This window comes from Salvelinus sp. IW2-2015, linkage group LG35, assembly GCF_002910315.2.
Source record: "Salvelinus sp. IW2-2015 linkage group LG35, ASM291031v2, whole genome shotgun sequence".
Taxonomy (NCBI): Eukaryota; Metazoa; Chordata; class Actinopteri; order Salmoniformes; family Salmonidae; genus Salvelinus; species Salvelinus sp. IW2-2015.
Genome location: NC_036874.1, coordinates 5788482 through 5816167, shown reverse-complemented (window position 1 = coordinate 5816167; position 27686 = coordinate 5788482). Strand labels below are relative to the sequence as shown.

Sequence of the window (27686 nt, the reverse complement as noted above, 5' to 3'; positions counted from 1 at the left end):
CACTATCTTTTTAGATTTTTGTTGTTACTTCTTTCTCTGAGCAATTGTATTAGGAAATACTTTTTCCTATTATTTGAGCATACAATATAACTCAGTATATGTATTATTATTATTTGATTTTTTTGCCCATCTTRATCAAGGGATCCATTGACTTTGAACCCCACTGTATTAGAAAGTTTGTCACTTTTGTGTCTCACAAAACCTACTTTATTCATTTATTAACCATGTCCAAAGTTATGCTTTTATGGAGAGGAAGTCTACCTCACCAAATGATTCCTTCTTTATCCATTGCAGTGTTAGTGTACGTTATCTCATCTATCTAAAGTCCCTCCTCCAGGCCTTTGCCAAAGAAGATCTTCCACCTGTGCTGGAGTGCATCTTGTTTAACAGATGAATGTGTGGAGGTCACTTCTGGCTAAAATAAATACTTTGTCTTCCCGTCATGTGCAGCAGAGTCATTCAGACTGGCTGATAGTCTCAAACCGGTACTGAATACCCAATACCTAAGAGTAGTATGGAAAATATTTTGCACCCTGTGATTCTTACCATCACAGAAAATGAAGCACATCATTTTTTMGAAGAAATATCAAAATTAATGGAGATTGGTTAATTCTTGATACTGAAAGTACAGTATTATCAATTTTATGAATACATTTCTTATATCAAATTGACATGACAAATCTCATATTAAAGAGACATAACAACTAAAGGTTGTTTTAATTCACTTATGAACATTTAACAAATATTTATTCCACAATCAAATTACAATCAAGTTCAAACGTGAAAATAGATTACATATTAGAATTTACTTTTCTATTTCCTAACAGGCATACAAAAATATGTATTTTTTGTTTGTATTTCTCTTAAACTTCAAGTAACCTACATACAGTTCAATCAACAGGAGGTCAATATTAAACCTTGTAGCACATAAACATTATTTCATTAAAGACAAATATTTAAAATGGAAGCTGGACAAGCGGTCACAATTGTAAGCTTGGTAAACATTTTCAAACTTTTTTTCTCTTAAATCTCACCCTATACAAATTGAATTATTTAAAAGTGACAATCTAAATGTGTAAGTAACTGTAAATGTTAGTTCTGTGAGCCTCACACTCTCCCTTTTGGCAAATCAGTGTACAGTAAATGTTAAGAAGTGCTTCAGATTGCTTTCAATGTAAATTTGTAAAGACAACTTCACATCCACCATAGATGAAGGAAATTCCTTGACATTACAGTACAGCATATTGCACATGGACATATTTCATAAGCAAATTAGGTTGGTCTTATCTTTACATTATTTACAGTTAATATGTGCTAGGAGCTCTTTCCATATGGAAAGGCATAGCACCAATGTGCAATTATTTGAGGTTAATTATTCTAAAAGCCATCTTACAGTATTCACACACTCCAATGTAAACACACATGTGTTCATGGGATTTCTTTGGAATGTTGTATGAAGTTGCCATTCAATTGACTTTTTTTTAAATCAATTGATAATAACATTATTACAGTGTGATACTCATAAAGAGTCCCACATGTTCATCCCACTGTAGTTGTCAGGGTAAGTCAAGCGTCAGGCGTGTGGTTCGACCATATAGCCAAAATAGCTCTCTAAAACACGAAATCTCAAGTGATTAAAAGGTGAAGGCAAATAAATACAGTGAAAGTAGATAACAGCAACAATACAATGACAGTGAAATCTTCGGGAACTATGTCTTAAACTATTTCATGGAATGCAGCATCATTCTCCTCCAAACATACCCATCAACATAAGAGCATTTTAGGGTTGAAGTTTGACGTTTTAAAGCAGCTAATGCAAGAATTGAAAATCGAGAAGACAGCACATTCAGAATAACAATTCAAGGTAAGCTGTTGCTAGCATCTCTACTGTTGATTTGTTCTTTCGACCTAAAGTGTCATAGATAGATAAGGTGACTGATTTCAGAGGGGACGAAAATGTCTTCAGCACARGGAACAATAGGCATGACATTGGTGCACATTTTGCGGTGTGTAAACATCTAAAACCACAGAAATATGTTTCTATTTCTGTTGACTGCAAATGGTATATTAATAAATAATTTGAGGAGAAATGAAAAGAACATCTGCTGTAAACCGTATTACTCAATCAACCAGCTTTCTGTGACAGCACAGAAAGGAAACACAACAAATGAAAATAGGTCACCTAAAAATAAAAATAACCATCTGCACTTGACACAGAACAAGGATGGGACTGAGGCCTCACTCTGAATGAGCCAAATTCATTTAAGCACTGGTTGAGGAAAATGGTGGACTAACTAGATAGATGTGATCCACCACTGTACCCCCCAACTTGCCCTCACATGTCCTTTTAAGTCTCAGTCCCCGTTGGACTCAATGACCTTCTCTGTCAGGATCTCCTGGAAGGTGGAGAGCTGCTTCATCTGTTCCGTCTGCATGGAGTGCCTCCTCATCAGTTTCTTCTTCATCTTGAAGTCTGGGCCTCTCTTGGGTGAGGCAGGGGCAACTGGAACCAGGATCTTGGGACCAGAGTGGARGGGGGAAGTGGGCTTGCCATTGGCCCGGATGTCTGGGATGGGCCGGTGGGGGTTGACATTGAGTGGGGGCAAGAACCCGGGGCGGGTGTGGGAGATGTGGTCCAAGAGGAGGGTGCCTGAGCCTCTGCGCTCCAGGAGGCCMGGGGYCCGTCTGCGCATGGTGATGGGGGAGACAGAATTGGGGATGCTCTCAAGGGACTCCCGGGAGGAGGTGGTGAGCAGAGAGAGGGGCGAGGCATTGTACTTCCTCCGCTCCACTGACACGCGCCCCGAGTCTGGAGATCCAGGGATGGACTCAGGACACAGGTGTGTGTCTGACTCATAGTGCTCCATACGGGTAAGTTTGGGGTGAGCCAGGGCGCGTAAAGCCACTGCCCCTGGTACGCCTGTATTTTCCTGAGACTCAGGCGCGGTGTTCCTGCGGTACAGGATCTGGTGCTGTTGGACCTTGTCGGCCCAGGAGGAGCTACAAAGGGCTGCACAGTCCTCTGAGCAGGATCGGTCAATGAGTTTGGGTGAGCAGGGGTCGTGTGTTTCGATGCTGTGCCGACGAGACAGGAGAGGCCTGCCAGGACCCGAGATTGACAGACCATTCATCTCAGTGATGATCCTACCGCCACCTTCCTCCTCCAGTCCACCATCAACCCCCTCCTGTGGGACCCTGCTGAGCACTGAGGGTGCTACCAGCCCCCAAGGCTCCGAGTTGAGCCTCTTCAGGAGTTTGCGGGGGGGCGGCCTTTTCTCCCCTAGGGTTCTATTGGAGGGTAGGGGTAAAGCTGATGTCAACGCAAAGCTGAAGATACTGTCCTCCTCCTCAGACTTCTCTGCTGCTGGGGAATTGGAGGTCTGGATCGCCACCTCTGAGGGCGACATGCAGGCCATGGGCGAGAGCTTGTCCACCACCCCTGGTGATGGGGGGGAGTTGAGGTACTGCTTGGTCTTCTTGGTACCCGAGGGTGACGTGTCGGTGGTGATGATGATCACCTCCTTGCCCTTGGCCTTGCAGGCGTCCAGCAGGACCTGGAGGGTGTCTCGGTCACCTCTGTTGATGGCATGGACCAGGGCGGAGGAGCCTGTGTAGTCCTTGAGGCTGGGGTCAGCTCCATTCTCTAGGAGCAGGGACACCACCTCTTTGCCCGCCTGCTCGACACAGGCATGCATCAGGGCGGTCCGCCCAGACTTGTCTGGGATGTTGGGATCGGCTCCTTTCTCCAGGAGGTAGCGCACCATCCTCTGGCGGCTCTGGGGGTCCTCGTAGCCAGCCAGGCAGGCAGCAGAGATGGGGGTCTCGCCCCGCTCGTTGCCTTCGTTGATGTAGGCWCCCCCTTCCAGGAGGAGCCGGGTCAGTCGCAGCTTGCCCTGGAAGACGGCTTTGAGGAGGGCGTTCCCCTCCGTATGGAGGGCTCCTCCATCTKCCATGGTGCCTCTGGCACCTCTTCCTCCAGTCAAACCTGCTACACCCAGCTAATTAGCTTAGCGCTGACTGGCCATCCTGAAGAGGAAGCTGGTGAACCTGTGATGAAAAACAAAGAGTTGTCAAAGAAGACTAATAGTACAATACAGACAGGCAGTGCTGAAAGGTGGTTAAGATGGTTAGTTTGTTAAGTCTGCGCATCTATCTAATGTCTAGTATGCAGRGGTACAACAGTTATACTGTATTACCAATGCAATCTCAGTGACTGCAATTGAAGCTTTTGATATGATACGTGTCTGTAAGAGCAAGACAGGGGGTGTTTGGATAGCCATCTCATGAGGTGAAATGACAAAAAGATGCAGCACCCATCTGGTGTAACAAAAACATTTTAGACAGTCTTTTTCAAAGGGAAAGCACTTTTTCTACTTCAAAATTGACAACATTCATGCCATGATGGGTGTATGCATGATACTGGTCCTTGACTGCACTGTGCTAAGATTGGCTTATTTTACTAACTTTCCTGGTATTCCTAAACTATAACTATGCAGAATTGAATAAAGTATGACTTTGCAGAGAATTAACTATGCATGACTTGGACTTTTTGCCTTCCCATCAGCAAAAGAGCAACTTCCCCCTGCAGAAATATGGTAATATGTAAAACATATTAAATAATTAATAATTTGGTGCTTGAAAGTGAGATTATCCAAAGATCTGCAAGTGTGAGATACAGAAAGATGAGGCAATGACTCAAACATATATTTTTTTTAATTCTAATATCCAACAGGATGTGATAAGGTGAATTGACTTGTCTAGACTTTTACATGACTACTAATACTGATTTAATTTAAAAAATTGTATTTTCTTCGACTGAAAATCAACATAATGATGTTCTTGGAATATTAATTCTACCAAACCTTCCTCTAAGTAATCTATTTGAATGATCTCAAACGATCGATTATTATCCACCAAATAGACAACAACAAAAAATCCAGCCACAGCTTTCACTGTGACCCAAGAGGAGGAGGGACTGGCTGCCTGTGGTTCACCAGTGACTCCCGACCCACCATTTGGGATCTAGTGATCTATTTGGATGGAGAGAAGGAGATGCATCTTGTGCAGAGAGAAATAAACAGCTGTCTAGCTATGAATGAGCGTCCCCCCCGTATGTCAGCTGGGATATGTAGCTCTATTCCAAGGTGATTCAACATGCCCTGTTCATGTTAATAAACAACTCTATTTCATAACCCAGGTGAACAGCGAGCACAGGGACAGACAGTGGCTATACAAACCGAAACACAGAGTGTAATCATCTGGGTATAATAGAGAAGTAGTTAGTGGTGGTTGTGGGGAAGGGAGTGMGGGGAGCCAGAATGAAGAGGGAAGATATTATTGGTTTATTTCTGTCCTTCATTCCCCCTGAGAGTAGCAATATAACCAACAACCTCATATGAAATACCTTGAGAGACTCGTGACTTCTGTTACAGCATTATTATAAGCCAGAGTCTTTCTTTGGGTGTGTTGAAACACATATTGAGACATCTAACTAACCATCCATAAGCACGCATATTATAATACACACTGTAAAAATAGAATGTCTCAAAACACCATGATTGTGTAATGAAACCATGAAAAGTAGTGCACCTAATCTGGTGGTTGGAGGGTGTTTGAATGTAAACCTAATGTAAGTGTTTTAATACACAGAATTAGTTTGACACGTGTTTTAGAGAGAGGAAACAGCACCAAAAGAGAAGGTATCTATTCTGCAGTAAACAGGACTCGAAACAACAAAWTAGTGTTTTCAATATTTTCTGTTAGGGCTCCCAGTCCCTGGCAAGGTGTTGCACAACACTTGATTAAGTGGTGTTACAACACACTGTGCTTTGTTTCAAAACATCTCAGGATGATGTGTTTCAATACTCCTGCAAAGTTAAGGTTCTGTCTCCTGCAAGTTGGTGGCAGCTCAGTTGCCACTAGTTTTGGTGTTACAAAGCACTTAATTTTAACAGTGCAGCATTCACAAACACAGCTTAATTTGAGTGAGTCGGAGTCAGTCCTTACAATGGCTAGGGTTCGGTCTTTCTTTCATTCAGACTGTGCTCAATATATTCAATTACATTTCATCCATCCACCCCTTTTTATTATGGCCTATTTGCCTAAATAATTCTGTTGGGAATCAATGGCAGTTTATTAACAGTTGTGACTTTGTCAATTACTGGCTCGCTGCCAGGGGACTCCGTGGGTGGAGTGGGAAGCAGTTGACAGGTGCTGAGTTGAGATGGGCTGAGGGAGAGGTTCTTTATCCTGAGAATGTGGCTACGAGGCTGCCACCTGCAGCTTCTCTCTCTTGTGTGTGGTGTGTGTGTGTGTGTGTTGTGTGTGTGTGTGTGTGTGTGTGTGTGTGTGTGTGTGTGTGTGTGTGTGTGTGTGTGTGTTGTGTGTGTGTGTGTGTGTGTGTGTGTGTGTGTGTGTGTGTGTGTGTGTGTGTGTGTGTGTGCTGCGTGCGTGCGTGTGTGCCTGTGCCTGTGCGTGTGCGTGTGCGTGTGCGTGTGCGTGTGCGTGTGCGTGTGTGTGTGTGCGTGGGCATCTGTGGGTCTGACACTAGTCTGCCCATGCTGAAGACCCAATCTGTTGACTGGGGCTGAAGGCAACTTAACAATCCACAATGATCTGCATCAAAGTGGATGACGATCCACAATGATCTGCATCAAGGGGATTGATGCCTTTGAAACAACGTAGTAAAGTATTATTACGGTTACTGATTGACCAACATTGTAGATTATTAGCGTTTCAGAATTACAGAGAGAGAGAGACTCTCTGTAACAGGGTACTGTCACGCCCTGACCATAGAGAGCCATTGTTTCTCTATGGTGAAGTYGGTCAGGGCGTGACTGGGGGTGATCTAGTCTATTTATTTCTATGTGGTGTTCTAAGTACATTTTTCTATGTTGGTGATTTGTATGATTCCCAATTAGAGGCAGCTGGTAATCATTGTCTCTAATTGGGGATCATATTTAAGTAGCTGTTTTTCCCACCTGTGTTTATGGGATATTGTTTTGAGTTATTGCACGTAGCATCTCTGTAGTCACGGTTCGTTGTTAGTTTATTGTTTATTTGTTTTTGTCTTTGCTAAGTTTCACTTTCTAATAAATCATGTGGAACTCAACATCCTCTGTGCTTGGTCCGATCATTATACCAGCGAACGTGACAGGGTCAAACATTTAAGGTAGCCTTCCACAAGTTTCCCACAATAAGTTGGGTCAATTTTGTCCCATTCGTCCTGACAGAGCTGGTGTAACTGAGTCAGGTTTGTAAGCCTCCTTGCTCACACACGCTTTTTCAGTTCTGCCCACAAATTTTCTATAGGATTGAGGTCTGTGCTTTCTGATGGCCACTCCAATATCTTGACTTTGTTGTCCTTAGGCCATTTTGCCACAACTTTGGAAGTATGCTTGGGGTCAATGTCCATATGGAAGACCCATTTGCGACCAAGCTTTCACTTCCTGACTGATGTCTTGAGATGTTGCTTCAATATATCCAGATAATTTTCCTCCCTCATGATGCCATCTATTTTGTGAAGTGCATCAGTCCCTCCTGCAGCAAAGCATCCCCACAACATGATGCTGCCACCCCCATGCTTCACGGTTGGGATGGTGTTCTTCGGCTTGCAAGCCTCACCCTTTTTCCTCCAAACATAACGATGGTCATTATGGACAAACAGTTCTATTTTTGTTTCATCAGACCAGAGAGCATTTCTCCAAAAAGTACGATCTTTGTCCCCATGTGCAGTTGCAAACCGTAGTCTGACTTTTTATGGTGGTTTTGGAGCAGTGGCTTCTTCCTTGCTGAGTGGCCTTCCAGGTTATGTCGATATAGGACTCGTTTTACTGTAGATATAGATACTTTTGTACCTGTTCCCTCCAGCGTGTTGACAACGTCCTTTGCTGTTGTTCTGGGATTGATTTGCACTTTTCGCACCAAAGTACGTTCATTTCTAGGAGACAGAACGCATCTCCTTCCTGAGCGGTATGATGGCTGTGTGGTCCCATGGTGTTTATACTTGCGTACTATTGTTTGTACAGATGAACGTGGTACCTTCAAGCATTTGGAAATTGCTCTCAAGGATGAACCAGACTTGTGGCGCTCTACAATTCTTTTTTTGAGGTCTTGTCTGATTTCTTTTGATTTTCCCACGATGTCAAGCAAAGAGGCACTGAGTTTGAAGGTAGGCCTTGAAATACATCCACAGGTACACCTCCAATTGACTCAAATGATGTCAATTAGCCTATCAGATGCATCTAAAGCCATGACATAATTTTCTGGAATTTTCCAAGCTGTTTAAAGGCACAGTCAACTTAGTGTATGTAAACTTCTGACCCACTGGAATTGTGACACAGTGAATTATAAGTGAAATAATCTGTCTGTAAACAATTGTTGGAAAAATGACTTGTGTCATGCAGAAACTAGATGTCCTAACCGACTTGTCAAACTATAGTTTGTAAACAAGAAATTTGTGGAGTGGTTGAAAAACGAGTTTTAATGACTCCAACCTAAGTGTATGTAAACTTCCGACTTCAACTGTACATTTGAATATTGGTATTTTGCTCTATTATTGATTTCAATCAAATAAAATGTTATTTGTCAAATGCCGAATACAACAGGTGTAGGTAGACCTTACAGTGAGATGCTTACTTACAAGCCCTTAACCAACAATTCAGTTTTAGGAAAATAACTGTTAAGTAAAAAATAGATAAGTAATAAATTAAAATAACAAATAATGAAAGAGCAGCAGTAAAACAACAGTAGCGGGGCTATATACAGGGGGTACCGGTACAGAGTCAATGTGCGGGGGTCACAGGTTGGTTGAGGTAATTGAGGTAATATGTGCATGTAGGTAGAGTTAAAGTGACTATGCATAGATAATAAACATAGAATAGCAGTAGAGTAAAAGAGGGGGTGGGGGGTGGACAATGCAAATAGTCTGGGTAGACATTTGATTAGCTGTTTAGGAGTATTATGGCTTGGAGGTATTTTATTATTAATTTAACCTTTATTTAAGTATGCAAGTCAGTTAAGAACAAATTCTTATTTACAAAAACAGCCTACTCCATCRAAACCTGGACAACGCTGGGCCAATTCTGCACCGCCCTATGGGACTCCCAATCACAGCTGGATGTGATACAGCCTGGAATCGAACCCGCAAAACACCAGTCTCAACGTTAACAGTGAAGATGCAACTCCGGGATGCTGGCCATCTAGGCAGAGTTCCTCTGTCCAGTGTCTGTGTTATTTTTCCATCTTAATATTTAATTTTTATTGCCCAGACTGAGATATGTATTTTTCTTTACAACTCTGCCGAGAAGGCCAGCATCCAAGAGACGCCTCTTCACTCTTGACGTTGAGACTGGTGTTTTTTGCAGGTACTATTTAATGAAGCTGCCAGTTGAGGACTTGTGAGGCGTCTGTTTCTCAAACTAGACACTCTAATGTACTTGTCCTCTTGCTCAGTTGTGCACCGGGCCCTGCCACTCCTCTTTCTATTCTGGTTAGGGCTAGTTTGCGCTGTTCTGTGAAGGGAGTAGTCAATCATTTTCAAATAAATGTCATGTTCAATCAATTGAATCATATTTTGTTACTTGTAGGCTACTATCTGTAATGTATCTCAATATATTTCATGATGTGTAGTCTAACATGTGCGCAATGATGTGCCAAATTGGTGATTTAGTGCATTTTTATTGGGTAAGCATTAGAATAAGCCGCCTCAATATTTGCAGTCATAGGTGGTATCTTTATAATAGCTGATCCGTCGTCGGTATTGTAAAATAACTATAATGTTATATTAAGGTAAGAGTTTAATAGAGAAAGCTGACTCGAGAGCAGAGTTCCCTTTCTTTCGATCCAATCAGTATCGACACATGCTTCAACGACGCACTCTGCTTGMTGTTTTGGGAAACGCATGTTACATATTCGGCTGCATCATTAAAACACTCGTAAACCTAAATGCCATCGCTGTCGGTTAACCGGCCACAGGTGTATTGTGTGGGTCTGGGCAGGTTTTTTCCCACAGTAGACGAGGGAGAGAGAGCTATCTTGTCTAAGATCTATGGACTCCAGCTCAGAGGCACTAGTCATTTCTGCCAAGATGGACCAGGAAAACAGGCACAGCGTGAGCGTGAGCGCTCCAGTCAGATAACGATGCTCAGCGGGTTTCATGGAGCTGCTAATCCAATATAGTTGCAGCATATGAGTCCCCGACACAGATTCCTTCCCTGAGATCTCTCAATGATTCACATCAAATGTTGTCTTGAAAAGACAGCTATTTTCTGTTTTCTTTCCCTGTCATACTGTGTTTATCTAGGCATGTCAAATGAGAAGTTTACATTTTTTACAACCAAATCTACAAAAAAAATATGTAAATAGTAGGGTCCAGACAATTTTTTTGTGATTTCACAAAAAACTTACCACAAACAGCAAATCACTTCCTCATCCTTGATGTGTAGTTTTGGGCTCCGAAAAAAACATGAATGCTCCAAAAAAAAAAAAATACATAATTTTAGAAACTGCAAAGCGATCAGTCTAGTGACGCAGGTCTTCAGATGTCTTACACATGAAATTGTGTAATTTCGAACTTTATCCACAACGTTAGGCTAGGGGTTATTCCATTTTGTTGCAACTCGAACGATACCTCCAAAGCCTAAATAAAGTAAACACTTGAGTAAATTAGGGATACAATGTATATTGAAAGCATGGCGTTGTCGCCCAAAACCCTATTAAGACACCATATGTTGGTACAGTATTTCATTTTTTAAAGTTACCTGTAGCAGCAGGCTACACTGAAAATGGAACTGCTTGAGAAGGCTTGAGTCTCAAAAAAGGGAATATAACATTACGGATACATCTCGGAATGACACAACTTCAGGTGTACAACATCTAAATACCTTCATTACTATACTGAGAGCTTTGCCCCCTCGTGTATTATGGGCCCCCATAATACACGAGGGTGAGGAAGTGATTTGCAGTTTGGGGTAAATTCCTCTAAAACATGTGAAATCAAAAAAATWAATTGCATGGACCCTTCTATAACATGCCATTTACATAAAAAATTGAGATTTGGTTGTAAAAAAATATTCAGGTAGAACCTGCTGCAGCTGCAAACACACACACACGCCAACTCACACAGTGCTGTCATGATTGTCGCCCCCTCTGAGCGTCCCAGTTTGACCCCTAGCTCTGGGCTGTGGAAAGGAGAGGAGCGACAGGGGGGTTGACATCGATCCACCCGCAATTTGCCAACCAGACTCCTCACTTCGCACTCCCACTCTGATAAGGGAGGCAGTAGAAGCTATTTCTGGCTGGGTAGTTTCAGCTGTAGAATGACATTTATCATCCTAGCTGCTTTCTATCACTGCAGCTTCAACTGACGTATTGCCTTAATCTAGGTAGATAGCGCATCCACTAATCCCCTAAAACCTTCTATTGTTCACGCATTACATCTTGATAATCTATTGGCAAAAACAACATATTTCAAGCACAGTACAACAGCAAAAGGTAATTGATAAGCAGTTGATTTATTTTTTATTTCATACTGTTGTTCTGTTGAGTACCTACAATAGGTATGCAGTAAATATTTATTGATATCCCTCTTAAAACATATTTCAGGCTACTCAGTCTGTTGAGTAGATTGCTATCCTTTTTGTCCAAGGACTAGTCTTTAGTCCCTAATATATCAGAGTCTGTGCTTTCCATACCCATTTCTTTCCCCATCTCTCGACAGGTCTCTTCATTATTGCTCTTCCTCTCTGACCTTCAGTTTATATCCTCTCTGTTGTTTGGTTTACACACATTTATCTGTGTGACTCTGGAGCAAATGTACCTTCTCAAGGCTGGGTCTGTCTGGGTTTCCAAAACAGAGTGTGCATCTGACTGCATGCAGTGCCTTCGGAAAGTATTCAGACCATTTGACTTTTTCCACATTTTGTCATGTTACAGCCTTATTCTAAAATGTATTAAATTGTTTTTCCCCCTCATCAATCTACACGCAATACTCCATAATGACAAAGCAAAAATCTATTTACATAAGTATTCAGACCCTTTACTCAGTACTTTGTTGAATCACCTTTGGCAGTGATTACAGCCTTGATTCTTCTTGGGTATGACACTACAAGCTTGACATAACAGTATTTGGGGAGTTTCTCTCATTCTTCTCTGCAGATTCTCTCAATTTCTGTTAGGTTGGATGGGGAGCGTCGCTGCACAGCTATTTCCAGGTCTCTCCAGAGATGTTTGATTGTGTTCAAGTCCGGGCTCTGGCTGGGCCACTCAAGGACATTCAAAGACTTGTCCCGAAGCCACTCCTGCGTTGTCTTGGATGTGTGCTTAGGGTCGTTGTCCTGTTGGGAAGTGAACCAGTCTGAGGTCCTGAGCGCTCTGGAGCAGGTTTCCTTCCATCAAGGATCTCTCTCTGTACTTTGCTCCGTTCATCGTTCCCTCGATCCTGACTAGTCTCCCAGTCCCTGCCGCTGAAAAACATCCCCATAGCATGATGCTGCCACCACCATGCTTCCCCATAGGGATGGTGCTAGGTTTCCTCCAGACGTGACGCTTGGCATTCAGGCCAAAGAGTTCAATCTTGGTTTCAGCAGACAAGAGAATCTTGTTTCTCATGGTCTGACAGTCTTTAAGTGCCTTTTGGCAAACTCCAAGTGGGCTGTCATGTGCCTTTCACTGAAGACTGGCTTCTGTCTGGACACTCTACCATAAAGGCCTGATTGATGGAGTGCAGCAGAGATGTTTGTCCTTCTTGAAGGTTCTCCCATCTCCACAGGGGAACTCTAGAGCACTGTCAGAGTGACCATCAGGTTCTTGGTCACCTCCCTGACCAAGGCCCTTCTCCTCCGATTGCTCAGTTTGGCCGGGCAGCCAGCTCTAGGAAGGTGGTTCCAAACTTCTTCCATTTAAAAATGATGGAGGACACTGTGTTCTTGAGGACCTTCAATGTTGCAGAAATGTTTTCGTACCCTTCCCCAGATTTGTGCCTCGACACAATCCTGTCTCTGAGCTTTCCGGACAATTCCTTCTACCTCATGGCTGAGTTTCTTCTCTGACATGCACTGTCAACTGTGGGACCTTATATAAACAGATGTTTTCCTTTCCAAATCATGTCCAATCAATTGTCTTTACCACAGGTGGACTCCAATCAAGTTGTAGAAACATCTCAAGGATGATCAATGGAAACAGGATGCACCTGAGCTCGACTTCGAGTCTCATAGCAAAGGGTCTGAATACTTATGTAAATAAGGTATTTCAGATTTATAACAACCTGTTTTTGCTTTGTAATTATGGGGTATTGTGTGTAGATTGCTGAAGATGTTGTTRTTTTCATCAATTTTAGAATAAAGCTGTAACGTAACAAAATGTGGAAAAAGTCAAGGGGTCTGAATACTTTCCGAAGGCACTGTATGGATGTCTTAGTTAGTGTGTAAAAGCTTATGTGTGAGTATATGTACATCAATCTGTGTGTGTGTGTATTTGTACATGTAGGTGGGCAACATTATTAAAATCCCCCCCACTCCTTCCCAAAGAGCTTGTCGTTCATCATCAGACCTCTTTCTCACACACTCTCTCTCGTTCTCTCTCATTCTCTCTCTTTCTCTCCTTCACTATCAGCTCACTGACTCATTATCAGCTAGTCATGCATTTCCATCTGCTCTCAGAAGAGACAGTCTCATGGCGGAGACTGTCAAGACTGAGTACTCTAGAGTAGAATAGAATATTCCTCCTATGACATGTCTGTCCCCTGGTGTGCAGTTGCACCGTGTCAAGAACTGACATCACCCCAACACCCATTATTATAATTGGCACCGTTGTACCCCCTGATCTGCCGTCCTGGTATCCCATCTCGGGTGAGTTGTGCATGTCAGAATGTGCCACACTTCCTGTTAGAAAGATGGATGTGATGGCATACAGCACTGACAGTGCCCTCAATTGGCCCTCTAGACAGATTATTCATAATTCCAGGTTTGTGGGGGTGGATGTGACCTACACCTAACCTTTCCTGTCCTGCATAGGAAGCCTGTAAGAAGCCATCCTCGTGTCATAGTTGTCTTATGCCCTTGTCCCTTAGTGAACCTACTGTTTCTGAGTAGATACTGCAGTGCTCTCTGTAACYTTTACAAAACCCATAGTTCAGTAGCTATACATCTAACTGCTACAGTACATATGCTATTAATCAATATCTCTATGTGAAATACATTTAAAGATATATATAATGCAGCAGTATAATGATTATTCTCTGGAACATGAATTACAAGGGAAGTTTCTGCGTAGAATGTACATTCGTAATACAAGCAAACATCGTTTTCAAACGTTTCATATTATTGTTTCCAAGAACCTTAATCAAGTGTAAATGTATACAATTCTACAATATCATACAAGCCTAATAGCAAAAGATTCATTGAAACTCTTCGGTGAAATGTTGCAAAAAACTAACTTCAATTCTTTCCAAACTACGGTCGCTGTCCATGGTGCTGATTCGGTCGTTCTGCCGGACGCCAACCTTCCTAGAACTGAGAAAAGCAATGTAAAGGAATTCATGCTTTCAATTCAAGTTAGTGATGTTGTTGGTAATATTGAATGAAACCGAGACAGCATCCTATGTTATCATATCGGCTCCAAGAAAATCTAATTCAAAACCTGTTTCGGTGACCAATCACTACGTCAATTGGTTTTCTGACGTATTGCTTCTAATATTAAACCAGCAGGGAAGTTATACTATTCCAGGCAATTGGCCAAAAACAGTAACTGCGCCAGTAAAAAAGAAACAGCCGTTTCAATAGTCGGTTGATATAAAACATGTTTCTCCACACTGAATGTAGCCTAGCCTATACATTAGTACAGCAGAGATAATAAAATACGACCTAAGTTACATCGCTGCATGTATTGCCTCTCTCACACACATAACATGTAACTGACTGTCTGCTTCTCTTTTTGCCACATTCCATCATACGGCTGCATCTGATCTTATAGGACCAATAAGCCAAGTGACAGKATTTCATGACAATGCAGATTGGTTCATGATTTAGGTTACAGGTATTGCCTCTCAGGCAATAAATGTGCTGCTTATAATATGGAAAAAATAGTGACAGCAATTCTGAATCAGCTGAATCTATTTGCTTTTTGTAGCAGTTTATTGATTAGTCTTTGCATATAGTGAGGCTCAACAAATCTGATTACAACTGCCAAACGAATCGCGTTCGTTGCTTTGCGGGATTTTAGGCTATAGAGCATCTCTTACCTCTTACTAAAATATGGTAAGAAACAATGAATTGGAAAATCTGAATAAGTTCAGTTGAATTGCATTTTTTTTTATTGTTGGTCTTTCATCAAATTCAACTTGTTTATTTTTTTTCACATGGACTACCTAAACACTGTTCTCAGTTCATGCCGATATTGCTTTGTCAAGCCATTTGGTCATTGCATTAACCACTCATAGGAAATTATTTAATGGAAACAAATATTTATGTAATCTACAATATGCAAATGTAGCCTTCTATCACCATGCGCTGCAAACACGATTTAAGGAGGAAACATAAATCCTTACCATGGATGAAACGCGTTTAATTCAGATCCATTTAGCATATGTTTTTCCCGATATAAAAGCCAGACTTTAGTCTCTGTAATATCCCCCAGATATTGTGTTAACGTCGAGCCTCTCCCCCTCCCCCTCTTCCCCCGTATCTCTCCCGCGACCACTAGTTTAGAAGACGCGGAGCGTCGCAGCGGGGGTGGGGAGTGGGTCGCGTGGTGGGAGTGAATAGGAACGCGGTGGATATGTTGCGCCCAAACGATGCGCTATGATGATCCCTGCGCTTGACAGACAGGTAAAGAAACACGAGAGAGGGAGAGCTGCTGTATATAGACATCATGTGCAGGAACGATATGACTGTTGTTCACTCAAACAGTAGCCTATACAATGTCTTTGGTGTCTTGATAGGCCTACACGTTTCCACACAGCCTGTTATAAGAAATATCAACAAAGGATAGACTATATTTAACCCTGATTGAGCTGTAAGTATGGACTCAATATTGTCTGTTTTGTGCTTCTGACACTATTCCTGTCCTGTAACCTCAAGGGAAAATAAATAATTTATACAAGGCTCAATGGCTTGGTTGGCATAGATTTCGCTACACCCGCAATAACATTGCTAAATATATGTATATGACCAATAAAATGTGATATGATTTAGATTTATATAGACTAATTCTGTAGAACTCAATGTCTTTTCGCACTTCTGTAGTAAGGGGTTTTGCACCTCTGCAGTAAGCACATCTATTATTTCCACTTGTGATCACAGCTAAAACTAATCTGCACCAGGGCCCCATCTTGTTGCCATATGAGTTCCTGGTTCTTTAATAAGGTCATAAGAGTTCATTGCACATTTGCAGAGGAAGGAAGTGGCCCACCTATCCTTGGTGGTAGCCCATAATTAGTCACCTGCTATATAGATTAGATATTGTTTCAATGCAAAGTCAATGCAAACACCCACTTGGTGTTATAAATAGTATATTAAACTGAAACACACATTAAAGGTGTATCTGAAAAAGATAAGGGTAGGCCATCTTAAAAGCTCAAAATAAATAAGAAGCTTGCATTATTAAAGATGGAGAGGAGTAAATACGTGTACTCCCAGAGTGCATAAAATACTTATTCAGCGACTGTTGCTATTATGGAACACAGTTGCTATGGCAACTGATTTGCTGGATTCCTACAGAAACGTTCCCACGGTGACACACTCACGGAGGCAGGCACGCACACATCCTTGCAGGCAAGTTCACAGACACAGGCTGCATGCACGCAGGCACACAGAGACAGACAGACAGACAGATACACGCATGCACACACACACACACACACACCACAACACATACACACACAACACACACACACACACACACACACCACACACACACACACAACACACACACACACACACACACACACACATACAACACACAGACACACACACACACACACACACACACACACACACACACACACAACACACACACACACACACACACACACACACACACACACACACACACACAACGCTGTAAGGTTCTATCAGAGTGATGGTGCTCCTATCCACTGATCCCCCAAATGGGAGGGGAAACATCACCAAGTGCTTTGAGATTGTAGTTGGCTTAGGGTGACTTTGTCAAAAGCTTATTTGTCCTCCTTAAATAGATAGAAACAAGAACAACGATTAATAATAAACACCACTAGGCAGACCAAGATAAACCACCTTTACAATGTCATCAAAATTAAGTATTTTGAGCTAATGCATGCCAACCCAGCTCCCACATCAGGGAACAAATGTGGCTACTTTATGTTGTATTACACTCACTCCCCTTGGAGGTTCCTACTTGGCGCCTCAAACCGTAATGCTCATTGGATTATAACACTTTAGCCATGAAATTTAGCCATGACATTCATCTCATCGAAATGAAAGTATACTACAGCACACACACACGCACACACAGATATTGATCTCTCAGATGGAAAACAAAAGTATGTGACCATCATTTTTGGGGAGATACTGTATCTCTTTTTCGAGGTTCTGGAATGTATTCAACTCCAATACAGCAGGGGGCAGTGTAGGACAGGCTAGTCGACCCCAAGTCGCAAGAGTTCCGTAAAATGTAAACAAAATAGTGTGTGGTAAACAATAACGCCGCCCGCGTATTTGTAAACCAGCTAGTGTGATCATGTTTTAATATTTTCTTTTATATTTTAAGATTAGTAGCTAGCTATGGCTCAGAAGGTGGGAGGTCATGAATAAGTTGATATGGTTAGTTAGTAAGCACGTTGTCTGGGTGAACGATATTTTGTCATGATAAATCTGACAGCTCTAGCTAACGTCGTTATGTAGCTAATGTAACGTTAGGCGCTATTCGTTTTCTAGCAAGTTTTTACTAGCTACAGCTGTCATGTAGCTACTGTGCAACCAAGTTATCTGAGCAAGCAAGTTAATATCACTGAAGACACTAAAAGGTAAGATGGAGCAAGTCTTTGCAAGCCGCACACAACTAGATAGGTCACTTGCTGGTAGCTGTTAAAGCGGCAATCTACGAWTCAAACAGCAACAACGCAGAGACCCCGCCATCCAGAGATGTTTAATAGTCACATGTACAGGGTTGCAGGTGTGATTGCAGGGTACAGTGAAAATCTTAGGCTCTGAGCTCCAACATGCAGGACTAAGTMAAATAAAACAATGAAAATTGTAATAAAAAAATAAAAAAATATTAATAGAAATATATAGCTGACTAGTGGTGAAATAGCAGGTAGCTGACTAGTAGTGAAATAGCAGGTAGCTGACTAGTAGTGAAATAGCAGGTAGCTGACTAGTAGTGAAATAGCAGGTAGTGAACTATATGACATAGCAGGTAGCTGACTAGTAGTGAACATAGCAGTAGCTGACTAAGTAGTGAAATAGCAGGTAGCTGACTAGTAGTGAATAGCAGGTAGCTGACTAGTAGTGAAATAGCAGGTAGCTGACTAGTAGTGAAATAGCAGGTAGCTGACTAGTAGTGAATAGCAGGTAGCTGACTAGTAGTGAAATAGCAGGTAGCTGACTAGTAGTGAAATAGCAGGTAGCTGACTAGTAGTGAAATAGCAGGTAGCTGCCTAGTAGTGAAATAGCAGGTAGCTGACTAGTAGTGAAATAGCAGGTAGCTGACTAGTAGGGTGAAATAGCAGGTAGCTGACTAGTGGTGAAATAGCAGGTAGCTGACTAAGTGGTAATAGCAGGTAGTGACTAGTAGTGAAATAGCAGGTAGCTGACTAGTAGTGAAATAGCAGGTAGCTGACTAAGTGAAATAGCAGGTAGCTGACTAGTAGTGAAATAGCAGGTAGCTGACTAGTGGTGAAATAGCAGGTAGCTGACTAGTGGTGAAATAGCAGGTAGCTGACTAGTAGTGAAATAGCAGGTAGCTGACTAGTTAGTGAAATAGCAGGTAGCTGACTAGTAGTGAATAGCAGGTAGCTGACTAGTAGTGAAATAGCAGGTAGCTGAACTAGTAGTGAAATAGCAGGTAGCTGACTAGTAGTGGAAATAGCAGATAGCTGACTAGTAGTGAAATAGCAGGTAGCTGACTAGTAGTGAAATAGCAGGTAGCTGACTAGTAGTGAAATAGCAGGTCGCTGACTAGTAGTGAAATAGCAGGTGGCTGACTAGTAGTGAAATAGCAGGTAGCTGACTAGTAGTGGCTATTCAGCAGCATGAAGGTAGAAACTATTGACCAGTCATCCAGTTCTTGCCATGATGCTCCTGTACTGCCCAAGTCTGAAGATCCCTGATGATCTTCTTGGCCTTCCTGCTACACCTGGCGTTGATTTGGTACGCAGCTGGAGGATGGTAGCCTGGTTACCAGAGAGCCATATTTCTGCCCAAAATCTGTCCACTTAAGCATATCCTTAATTATTAAGCAGGTGAGGAGTTTTTGAATGGGGGCAAATGAGATATTGAATTTAGTCAAGATAAATCTGAATTGATATTTTGATACGTGAGGCTTGATTAATCTAATATAAGTTTTGTAATGCTTAGGTTGTTAGGAGTGTACTGATCAAAGTGTGATGCACTTCCCTGTTGAAATTCGAGACGGTCTATGCATATTCATGAAGCTAGCATAGCATCTCACGCTCCATTGAATATAGGTGGTTGAGGTCAACACCCTTCATAAAATATTTTTTTTTTAATTATTCAAATAACAAGATGTATCCACCAAATCCGAAGAGAGGAATAGGCTAATCCTATTACATTGTTTACAAACAATGMAGTAAAAAAGCGTATCATTTGGATTGGGATGGGGTATGACAGTTGAACTTAGCTCAGGAGGCATTTATAAGTTACATTCTTCAAGAATCAGTGGGTATACACTACCGTTCAAAAGTTTGGGGTCACTTAGAAATGTCCTTGTTTTTTTAAAGAAAAGCACATTTTTTGTCCATTAAAATAACATAACAAATCCTACACTGTATTTCTGATAAATGTTAATGTTGTAAATGACCATTGTAGCTGGAAACGGCTGATTTTTAATGGAATATCTACATAGGCGTACAGAGGACCATTATCAGCAACCATCACTCCTGTGTTCCAATGGCACGTTGTGTTAGCTAATCCAAGTTTATCATTTTAAAAGGCTAATTGATCATTAGAAAACCCTTTTGCAATTATGTTAGCACAGCTGAAAACTGTAGTGCTGATTGAAGAAGTAATAAAACTGGCCTTTAGACTAGTTGAGTATCTATAGCATCAGCATTTGTGGGTTMGATTACAGGTTCAAAATGGCCAGAAACAAAGTACTTTCTTCTGAAACTTGTCAGTCTATTCTTGTTCTGAGAAGTGAAGGCTATTCCATGCGAAAAATTGCCAAGAAACTGAGGATCTTGTACAATGCTGTGTACTACTTCCTTCACAGAACAGCAAACTGTCTCTAACCAGAATAGAAAGAGTGGGAGGCCCCGGTGGGAGGCCCCGGTGCACAACTGAGRAAGAGGACAAGTACATTAAAGTGTCTAGTTTGAGAAACAGATGCCTCACAAGTCCTTAACTGGCAGCTTCATTAAATAGTACCCCCAAAAAACACCAGTCTTAACATCAACAATGAAGAGGCAACTCCGGGATGCTGACCTTCTAGGCAGAGTTGCAAAGAAAAAGCTCTATCTCAGACTGGCCAATAAAAATAAAAGATTAAGATGGGCAAAAGAACACAGACACTGGACAGAGGACCTCTGCCTAGAAGGCCAGCATCCTGGAGACGCCTCTTCACTGGTGTTTTGCGGGAACTATTTAATGAAGCTGCCTGTTGAGGACTTGTGAGGCGTCTGTTTCTCAAACTAGACACTCTAATGTACTTGTCCTCTTGCTCAGTTGTGCACCAGGGCCTCCCAATCCTCTTTCTATTCTGGTTAGAGACAGTTTGCTGTTCTGTGAAGGGAGTAGTACACAGCGTTGTGCGAGATCTTCAGTTTCTTGGCAATTTTTCGCATGGAATAGCCTTCATTTCTCAGAACAAGAATAGACTGATGAGTTTCAGAAGAAAGGTCTTTGTTTCTGGGCTTTTTGAGCCTGTAATGGAACCCACAAATGCTGATGCTACAAATACTCAACTAGTCTAAGGAAGGCCAGTTGTATTGCTTCTTTAATCAGAACTACAGTTTTCAGCTGTACTAACATAATTGCAAAAGGGTTTTCTAATGATCAATTAGCCTTTTAAAATGATAAACATGGATTAGCTAACACAACGTGCCATTGGAACACATGAGTGATAGTTGCTGATAATGGGACTCTGTACGTATGTATGTAAGTATTCAATTTCTTTCAAAAACAAGGACATTTCTAAGTGACCCCAAACTTTTGAACGGTAGTGTATATCACTAATTTAACAGTCCGAAATGGATGTAGCAATCACAGGTTGTCCCTTTAACGCCCCTCACACTTCTCTGATTCAGAGGGGTTGGGTTAAATGTGTTAGACACATTTCAGTTGAATGCATTCAGTTGTGCAACTGACTAGGTATCCTCTTTCCTTAACGCGTTAGCCATTGCTCCCCTTCACAACGTTTTTGTCCTTTTGTTGTGTTGTAGCTATACCCGTTCTTGTTTAGCCCTGGCTATGTGACCTTTGTTATTCACTGCTCATTAGCTAGAGCTAATAGGGTTAGGGTTATTGTCAAATTACAGTTAACAGCAATCATATAGGTGATCATATATGGGCCAGGAGTAAAAGTAAGCTTATATAGCTTTACACAAATAGTTTGGGAAAATAGAAGTGCTATTACTCATTACTCATTGCCCATTGCATTCTTCCTCCCTTGACAGATTTACCTGCGAACCCCCCCCCCACCCCACTGTGTGCTCACTCCATGGCTGGCCTGGGCCGCGGCAGAGGTCGCGGCAAGGGGTACATGAGCTTCAGTATCGAGGCAGTCGGGATTGGGAAAGGGGAGAACCTGCCCCCTTCAATTCTCCAGCCTACACCTCTGTTCCCTGTGAGTATGAGGTGATGTGACTGACCCTGTAACTGTCTCTCTTCATTTTGGATGCACCTCATTGTTGTCAAATATTGGCTTTATTCAGAGGCTATTCATAGTCTTTTTCCCAGATTTTTCTATTTGTCTAAGCAACATCCAGGGCTGACTTTTTTTGTTTAAATGTATTGAGACCGTAAGATATGTGTTTGGTTGGGAGCAAATAAGAGCATGCTATTTTGGAAAAGCTTGCATTGAGCCTTTTGTTGTCGTTTTAAGGACTAGCCTAATATGTGTTATGTTTTTTGTGCACATGTAGCCCATGGAACACAAGCCTGTCCCCTTGGTGATGGGAGAGGAAGCAGAGTACATGTTGGCACTGAAGCAGGAGTTCAGGGGAAACATGAAGACCCTACCATTTTATGTCCGTCCAGCCGTCTCCAAGAAAGGTACCTAAGCCTGGGAAGACACCATCTCTGTGTGTTAGCGATGAAAATAGTAATTACAGACATCCAAAAGTGGCACAAATTGGACAGTCAATGTCTAGTCACTGTCAGCAGCTCCCAATTGTGTTATTTTATTAAAATGATACAAGGTTTTAGGTGATACAAGGTTTGGCTGACATTACCTAAATCAGGGGTGGAAATATTGTTCAATTATTCAATCAAGCATTCAATTATGCTTCGATAAGAACATTTGGGAGCAGCAAACGAGGCAGATGTTATAATACACAGAGGCTTTCTTTTCAAAGACATGTTTGTTCTTGTACCATGTTTAAGAAATGAATGAGCTTCTTGTCTGACTTCCAGATGTGGAGCGGTATTCTGATAAATATCAGAACAGTGAGCCGTCAGACAACACCATTGAGTGGAATCCAGGTGGGTCAGCTGCATCATACCTCCTGTTCAAAAAATGTAACTGAAAGGTGATAGAAACTACAGAACATGTATTGGAAGGAGTGCATTGTACGATCTGATTACCAGCATAACTGTTAAACAGGGATTAATAGAATCAAGGATCTAATCCTGAAGCAATATGAAATCACTCGCTACGCCACCCCAGAGATGTCAGCCACAATGGAGTGTGAACGGTCCTGATTGAAACTGTCAGGTGACCCAAAGCGTGTCAAATGGGAGAAATTGAGCTGTCGCTCACAATTAGTCTGCTGAATAGAGGCTGATTGGGAAAACCGGATGTGAACCAACATTCRATCATTTTGACAAGGTAATTGCTGTGTAAAAACAGTATTGTAGCACCTGTGTGTCTACTGATTGGTTTTGTTATATTTTTGTTTTTTAACATCAGACTGGAAAAGGCTACCCAAAGAGCTTCGAATTCGTGTCAAGAAGGCCCTAAAAGAGAGTAAGTGGATGATACAGTGTTGTTTTATACCTCACATTGACTGACTGGACATTTTTGTGAGTAATACAGATTCACTATGAAAACCCACCCACCATGTGATCACAGAAGACTATTGTAATACATTGTTTTTAAACAAATCCATTCGTTTTGCAGTTCTGTTTAGTTTGCTTCCTGCAGGACTTGTTGACATGTACTGTCTGGCGAATCACCAGTCTCTTTCATAGCATATTGCTCCCACATGATTTTTTTCCTTCCTATTGGCTGGGCGGAGTGCTGAAGAGAGAGGTGTCTTCAGAAGAACACTGTTTCTGACTGCTTGTGTCTCCCTAGAGACATGAATGCATCAATTTGCCCTTCTGCTTTGAACAGAAGGATAAGATAAAGTCACTGCTGGTTACTGACAATGACAATACTGCCTGACTTATACATAAATGATCTGCCCTTTTCTATTATGGGATAAATATAGCTTTTGGTTGAATGGCCTTTTAAATGAAAGGAGAGGATGGGGAATAGATAGAGGGAGTTGGTTTTCACTAATGATTGGCTTTTGTCCCTTTTCGTCTGTTACAGACACRTCTCTTAGTMTGGATACACCAGTGGACCCCAAACCCAGCAAAAAGACCCGGGTGGACAAAGAGGAGATCATCCATAAACTAGAGGTGGGAATAGTAGGTATTTAGCCAGTACATCAGACATTAACTCCATAGTCTGTATTCTATTGACCTTTACCACATCTATAGGCATGTAACACAACTCAATCTCAGCACACTAGATGAAGGGAAATGTTTCTTGCTGTTAAACCTCAAACTTAATGTAAGCCTGGTGTGTTATTTTACTATCAATGTTCCTTTTCTTTTAGTTTATTTTGTATTAATTTGTGTCATATTTCAGACATTAGAGGAGGAAGTGACCTCAGATGAAGAGGAAGGGGAGAAGAAGAAGCAGGAGGAAGAGCAGCAAGATGGGGAGGAGGAATATGATGAAGAAGAGTTTGAAGAGGTAAGCATCTGTAGCCAATGTTAAATGGCTAGCTAGTAAGCGGTGTGCGCTAGTAGCGTTCAATCGGTGACGTCACCCACTCTGAGACCTGAAGTAGTTGTTTCCATTGCTCCGCAGTGACAGGTAACGATGCTTCCTGGGTGGCAGTTGTTGCTTTGTTCAGATGGTCCCAGGTTAGGGCAAGGAGAGGGACGGACGCAAAACTGTTATACATCCAAGCTCTTTCTTACTTTTTTAATCTAGTCCCATGCCCCCCACAACCTCAGTGAGAGAATATCCTTACTAGAGACAATTTCCCTGATACATTTTCCAGTGACACCAATGCATGATTTAACAGAAAGTGAGCGTTGCAAACACAGTTCTCAAGGTCGGAATGAGCTCATACGTAGCATTTTTTCCCACTCTGATTGTGTTCCCTCAGGAGACAGACTATATCATGTCGTACTTTGACAATGGAGAGGAGTTCGGAGGGGACAGTGATGACAACATGGATGAGGCCATTTACTGATACTTTGAAAAACAACAACGACAGAGCATTGAGCATGCCTAGGACCCAAGAGTCCTGGGAAAATATATGTGACACTCCAGAACTGAGAGAGACTCCAAAGCTGAGAGAATGTGCTGTTGTTCTTAGGTCCATCTTGTATACATGGCCTGAAATGATCTTAACTCGACACATGAATCTTCAAAATAACCCAGGATTCAGTCAGTTCCTGACTTAAAAAATAATTTCAGCAGAAGAAGCAGGTTGCACAGTTCAAACCTGCACTAGTTTTAAATGGCTCTTAAGTGTGGTGGTGTTATGGAGAGAGAAGTATGTCAATCTTCATAAGCCGACATCTTTTCTCCTAACACCAATTATAGTATTATTTCTTAGAAGGTTTTTATCCAATTATAGAAATGTTAAAGAACTTTGAAGATATACAATTAAGGTGTTTAACACACCAATTTTAATGTTATGTTGTTTTATGTAGTTTATATGTAGTTTTAAAAAGTTATGTTTTGTAAAACTTTTATATCCATGTAATATCCCAAGGTTGTTTGTTATGAAAGAGGATTTTAGTTAACTTGAAATTCTGAGAGAATAAATGGCAGCTAATTTGTAAACCAGGCAGTTTTATTTTCTATGCTACACAAACCGTTTTCCTACTAGAAGCTGTACTAGTTCACCATATGCCGCATGATAATACTTATTTCACACCAATAGGTGGCGTAGTGCTGAAAGTTGAAGCAGCACACACAAAGTTATCAGCAATATGCCATGCTCAGTCAATACACATATTTACATAACAACTGATGTTTTCTGACCATAATTTTCTATTTTCTGACCGCTATTTGCTGACAAGAATCAAAGCTCGTATATGTACAGTGAGCACATTTACGATATATATACTTATAGTACACAAAATATATACTGTACATTCCCCCACCTTGGTGTTCCAATAGATATGCAGTGTTCTTTTATTCAGGAATGTGATGGATTGTTATGGTATGAGAAAGCTTTGGATTTCATGTCAGCAGGCTTGGAAACACAGACAAATCAATGCAGCAGTGTCTGCTTCAAGAGAGCACCTTGCTAATCTGATTTGTTCAGACACATTTTCATGTATCACTGTGCAGGGTGATGCACTAAAAGGTAGAAGCAGTAGGCTGTAAATGCTAAAAAAATGGTGCAGTTTATTAATTCAATACAAAGTCATTTAAAAGACGTGGAAGTGAAGAGGACACACACACACATTGCTAAGGTTTGCACTGACCCAGCAGTTTCTAAGGGTTTCACTTTATAGCTACAGCTATCCTTACTGTAAGCGTACTGTAGTTATACACTCACTGTTTATTAGGTACACCCATCTAGTACCGGGTCGGACCCCTCTTCGCCTCCAAAACATACTGAATTCTTCGGGGAATTCTACAAGGTGTCGGAAACGTTCCACAGGGATGTTGGTCCATGCTGATGCGATGGCATCACACAGTTGCTACAGATTGGACGGCGGTACATTCATGCTGGCAACAAGTCCGTTCCATCTCGTCCCAAAGATGCTCTATTGGATTGACAATGGTGACTGTGCAAGCCACTCAAGTAAACTGAACTCGTCATGTTCCAGCAGATGTTTTACCACTCCTCAATGGTCCAGTGTTGGTGATCGCGTGCCCACTGGGACTGCTTCTTGTTCTTAGCTGTGGAACCCGGTGTGGTCGTCTGCTGCAATAGCCCGTCCATTACAAGGATCGACGAGTTGTGAGTTCCGAGATGCCGTTCTGCACYCCACTGTTGTACTGTGCCGTTATTTGTCTGGCCCGCCTGTTAGCTTGCATGATTCTTGATGTTCTCCTCCGACCTCTCATCAACGAGCTGTTTTCACCCACAGGACTGCTGCTGACTGGATGTTTTTTTGTTTGTCGCACCATTCTCGGTAAACCCTAGACACTGTCGTGCGTGAAAAGCCCAGGAGGGTGGCCGTTTTCATAGATACTGGGTTCGGCGCGCCTGCCACCGACGATCATTCCACGTTGAAAGTCACATAGGTAACTCTTTTTGCCCATTCTAACGTTCAATCGAACAGTAACTGAATGCCTTGATGCCTGTCTGCCTGCTTTATATGACAGGCCCCGGCCACTTGACTCACTGTCTGTAGGAGCGATCCATTTTCATGAACGGGGTGGTCAACATAATAAACTGTRCGGTGAYMGTATAACTTAGCATCTGCTTGTAAGTTTATTTTAAACTTTGTTGATCTGCTGTAGAGAAGCCTGAAGCACGTTGTCGTCCCTGTGCAGTACATCTCTCTCACACACACACACTATGATTCTGTGTACTGTGCTCAGCTTTCTAAAAGTCAAATGTCTGTTTTCAGACAGTGCAGTAACCAGTCTTAAGCTTTGGACAGTCATGTACTTGCTTCACTATGCCTGAACAGAGGCTCAATGTGCAGTAAGAGTATTATTCCTCTTTCATGACTCCCAATTAGTCAGCATAATAACATTTGAGGTTTTATGCCTTCACTGTAAATCTACTGGACCCTGGACATCATCCGTGTGGCAGTGCTTCAGGCAGGGCCTCATCTCCTTATTTGACTTTTACATTTACACGGCAGGACCAGGTGGTGGGCTCTTCCAGTAGCTTCCTGCCACTGTCCTCAACCAACATCTGCATTCTGTTTCTCAATGCCACCTGCCTCTCTCATGGCATATGCTATTGTATAGTAATTTCAGGTACTCCTCTATGAATAGTGTGCATCACTGTACAGGCCTTATTTCTGTGTTCATTTCACAACCAATAATGTTCATATCAAGTTTGTTACACAGAAGCTTAGGTCCCCTGTCTCTTGCTCAGTGCAAATACCAAGGCA

General features: G+C 41.9%; 2 protein-coding genes across 5 annotated transcripts; one reads left to right on the top strand and one right to left on the bottom strand.

The window, feature by feature from the left end:
* Positions 1 to 700: 700 nt before the first annotated feature.
* On the bottom strand, positions 701 to 15738 carry LOC111959180 (ankyrin repeat domain-containing protein 34A-like). The gene is made up of 3 exons (XM_023980662.2): positions 15545 to 15738; positions 14435 to 14510; positions 701 to 4047 (listed from the first exon to the last, which is right to left on the bottom strand). Exon 3 carries the CDS (start codon positions 3951 to 3953, stop codon positions 2355 to 2357), a length of 1599 nt encoding a protein of 532 aa, XP_023836430.1. The 5' UTR covers positions 3954 to 4047; positions 14435 to 14510; positions 15545 to 15738; the 3' UTR covers positions 701 to 2354.
* On the top strand, positions 15735 to 25443 carry LOC111959181 (DNA-directed RNA polymerase III subunit RPC7-like). 4 transcript variants are annotated; one of them, XM_070437378.1, is made up of 8 exons: positions 15735 to 15824; positions 21827 to 21996; positions 22295 to 22424; positions 22785 to 22853; positions 23281 to 23337; positions 23908 to 24005; positions 24229 to 24336; positions 24758 to 25443. In XM_070437378.1, exons 2-8 carry the CDS (start codon positions 21871 to 21873, stop codon positions 24842 to 24844), a joined length of 675 nt encoding a protein of 224 aa, XP_070293479.1. In that variant the 5' UTR covers positions 15735 to 15824; positions 21827 to 21870; the 3' UTR covers positions 24845 to 25443. The 4 variants fall into 4 exon arrangements, with proteins under 4 accessions (XP_070293479.1, XP_070293478.1, XP_070293481.1 ...); XM_070437377.1 differs by lacking the exon at positions 15735 to 15824 and adding an exon at positions 17631 to 17998; XM_070437380.1 differs by lacking the exon at positions 15735 to 15824 and adding an exon at positions 17632 to 17998 and having other exon boundaries at positions 23908 to 23996.
* The last annotated feature ends 2243 nt before the right edge of the window (positions 25444 to 27686 follow it).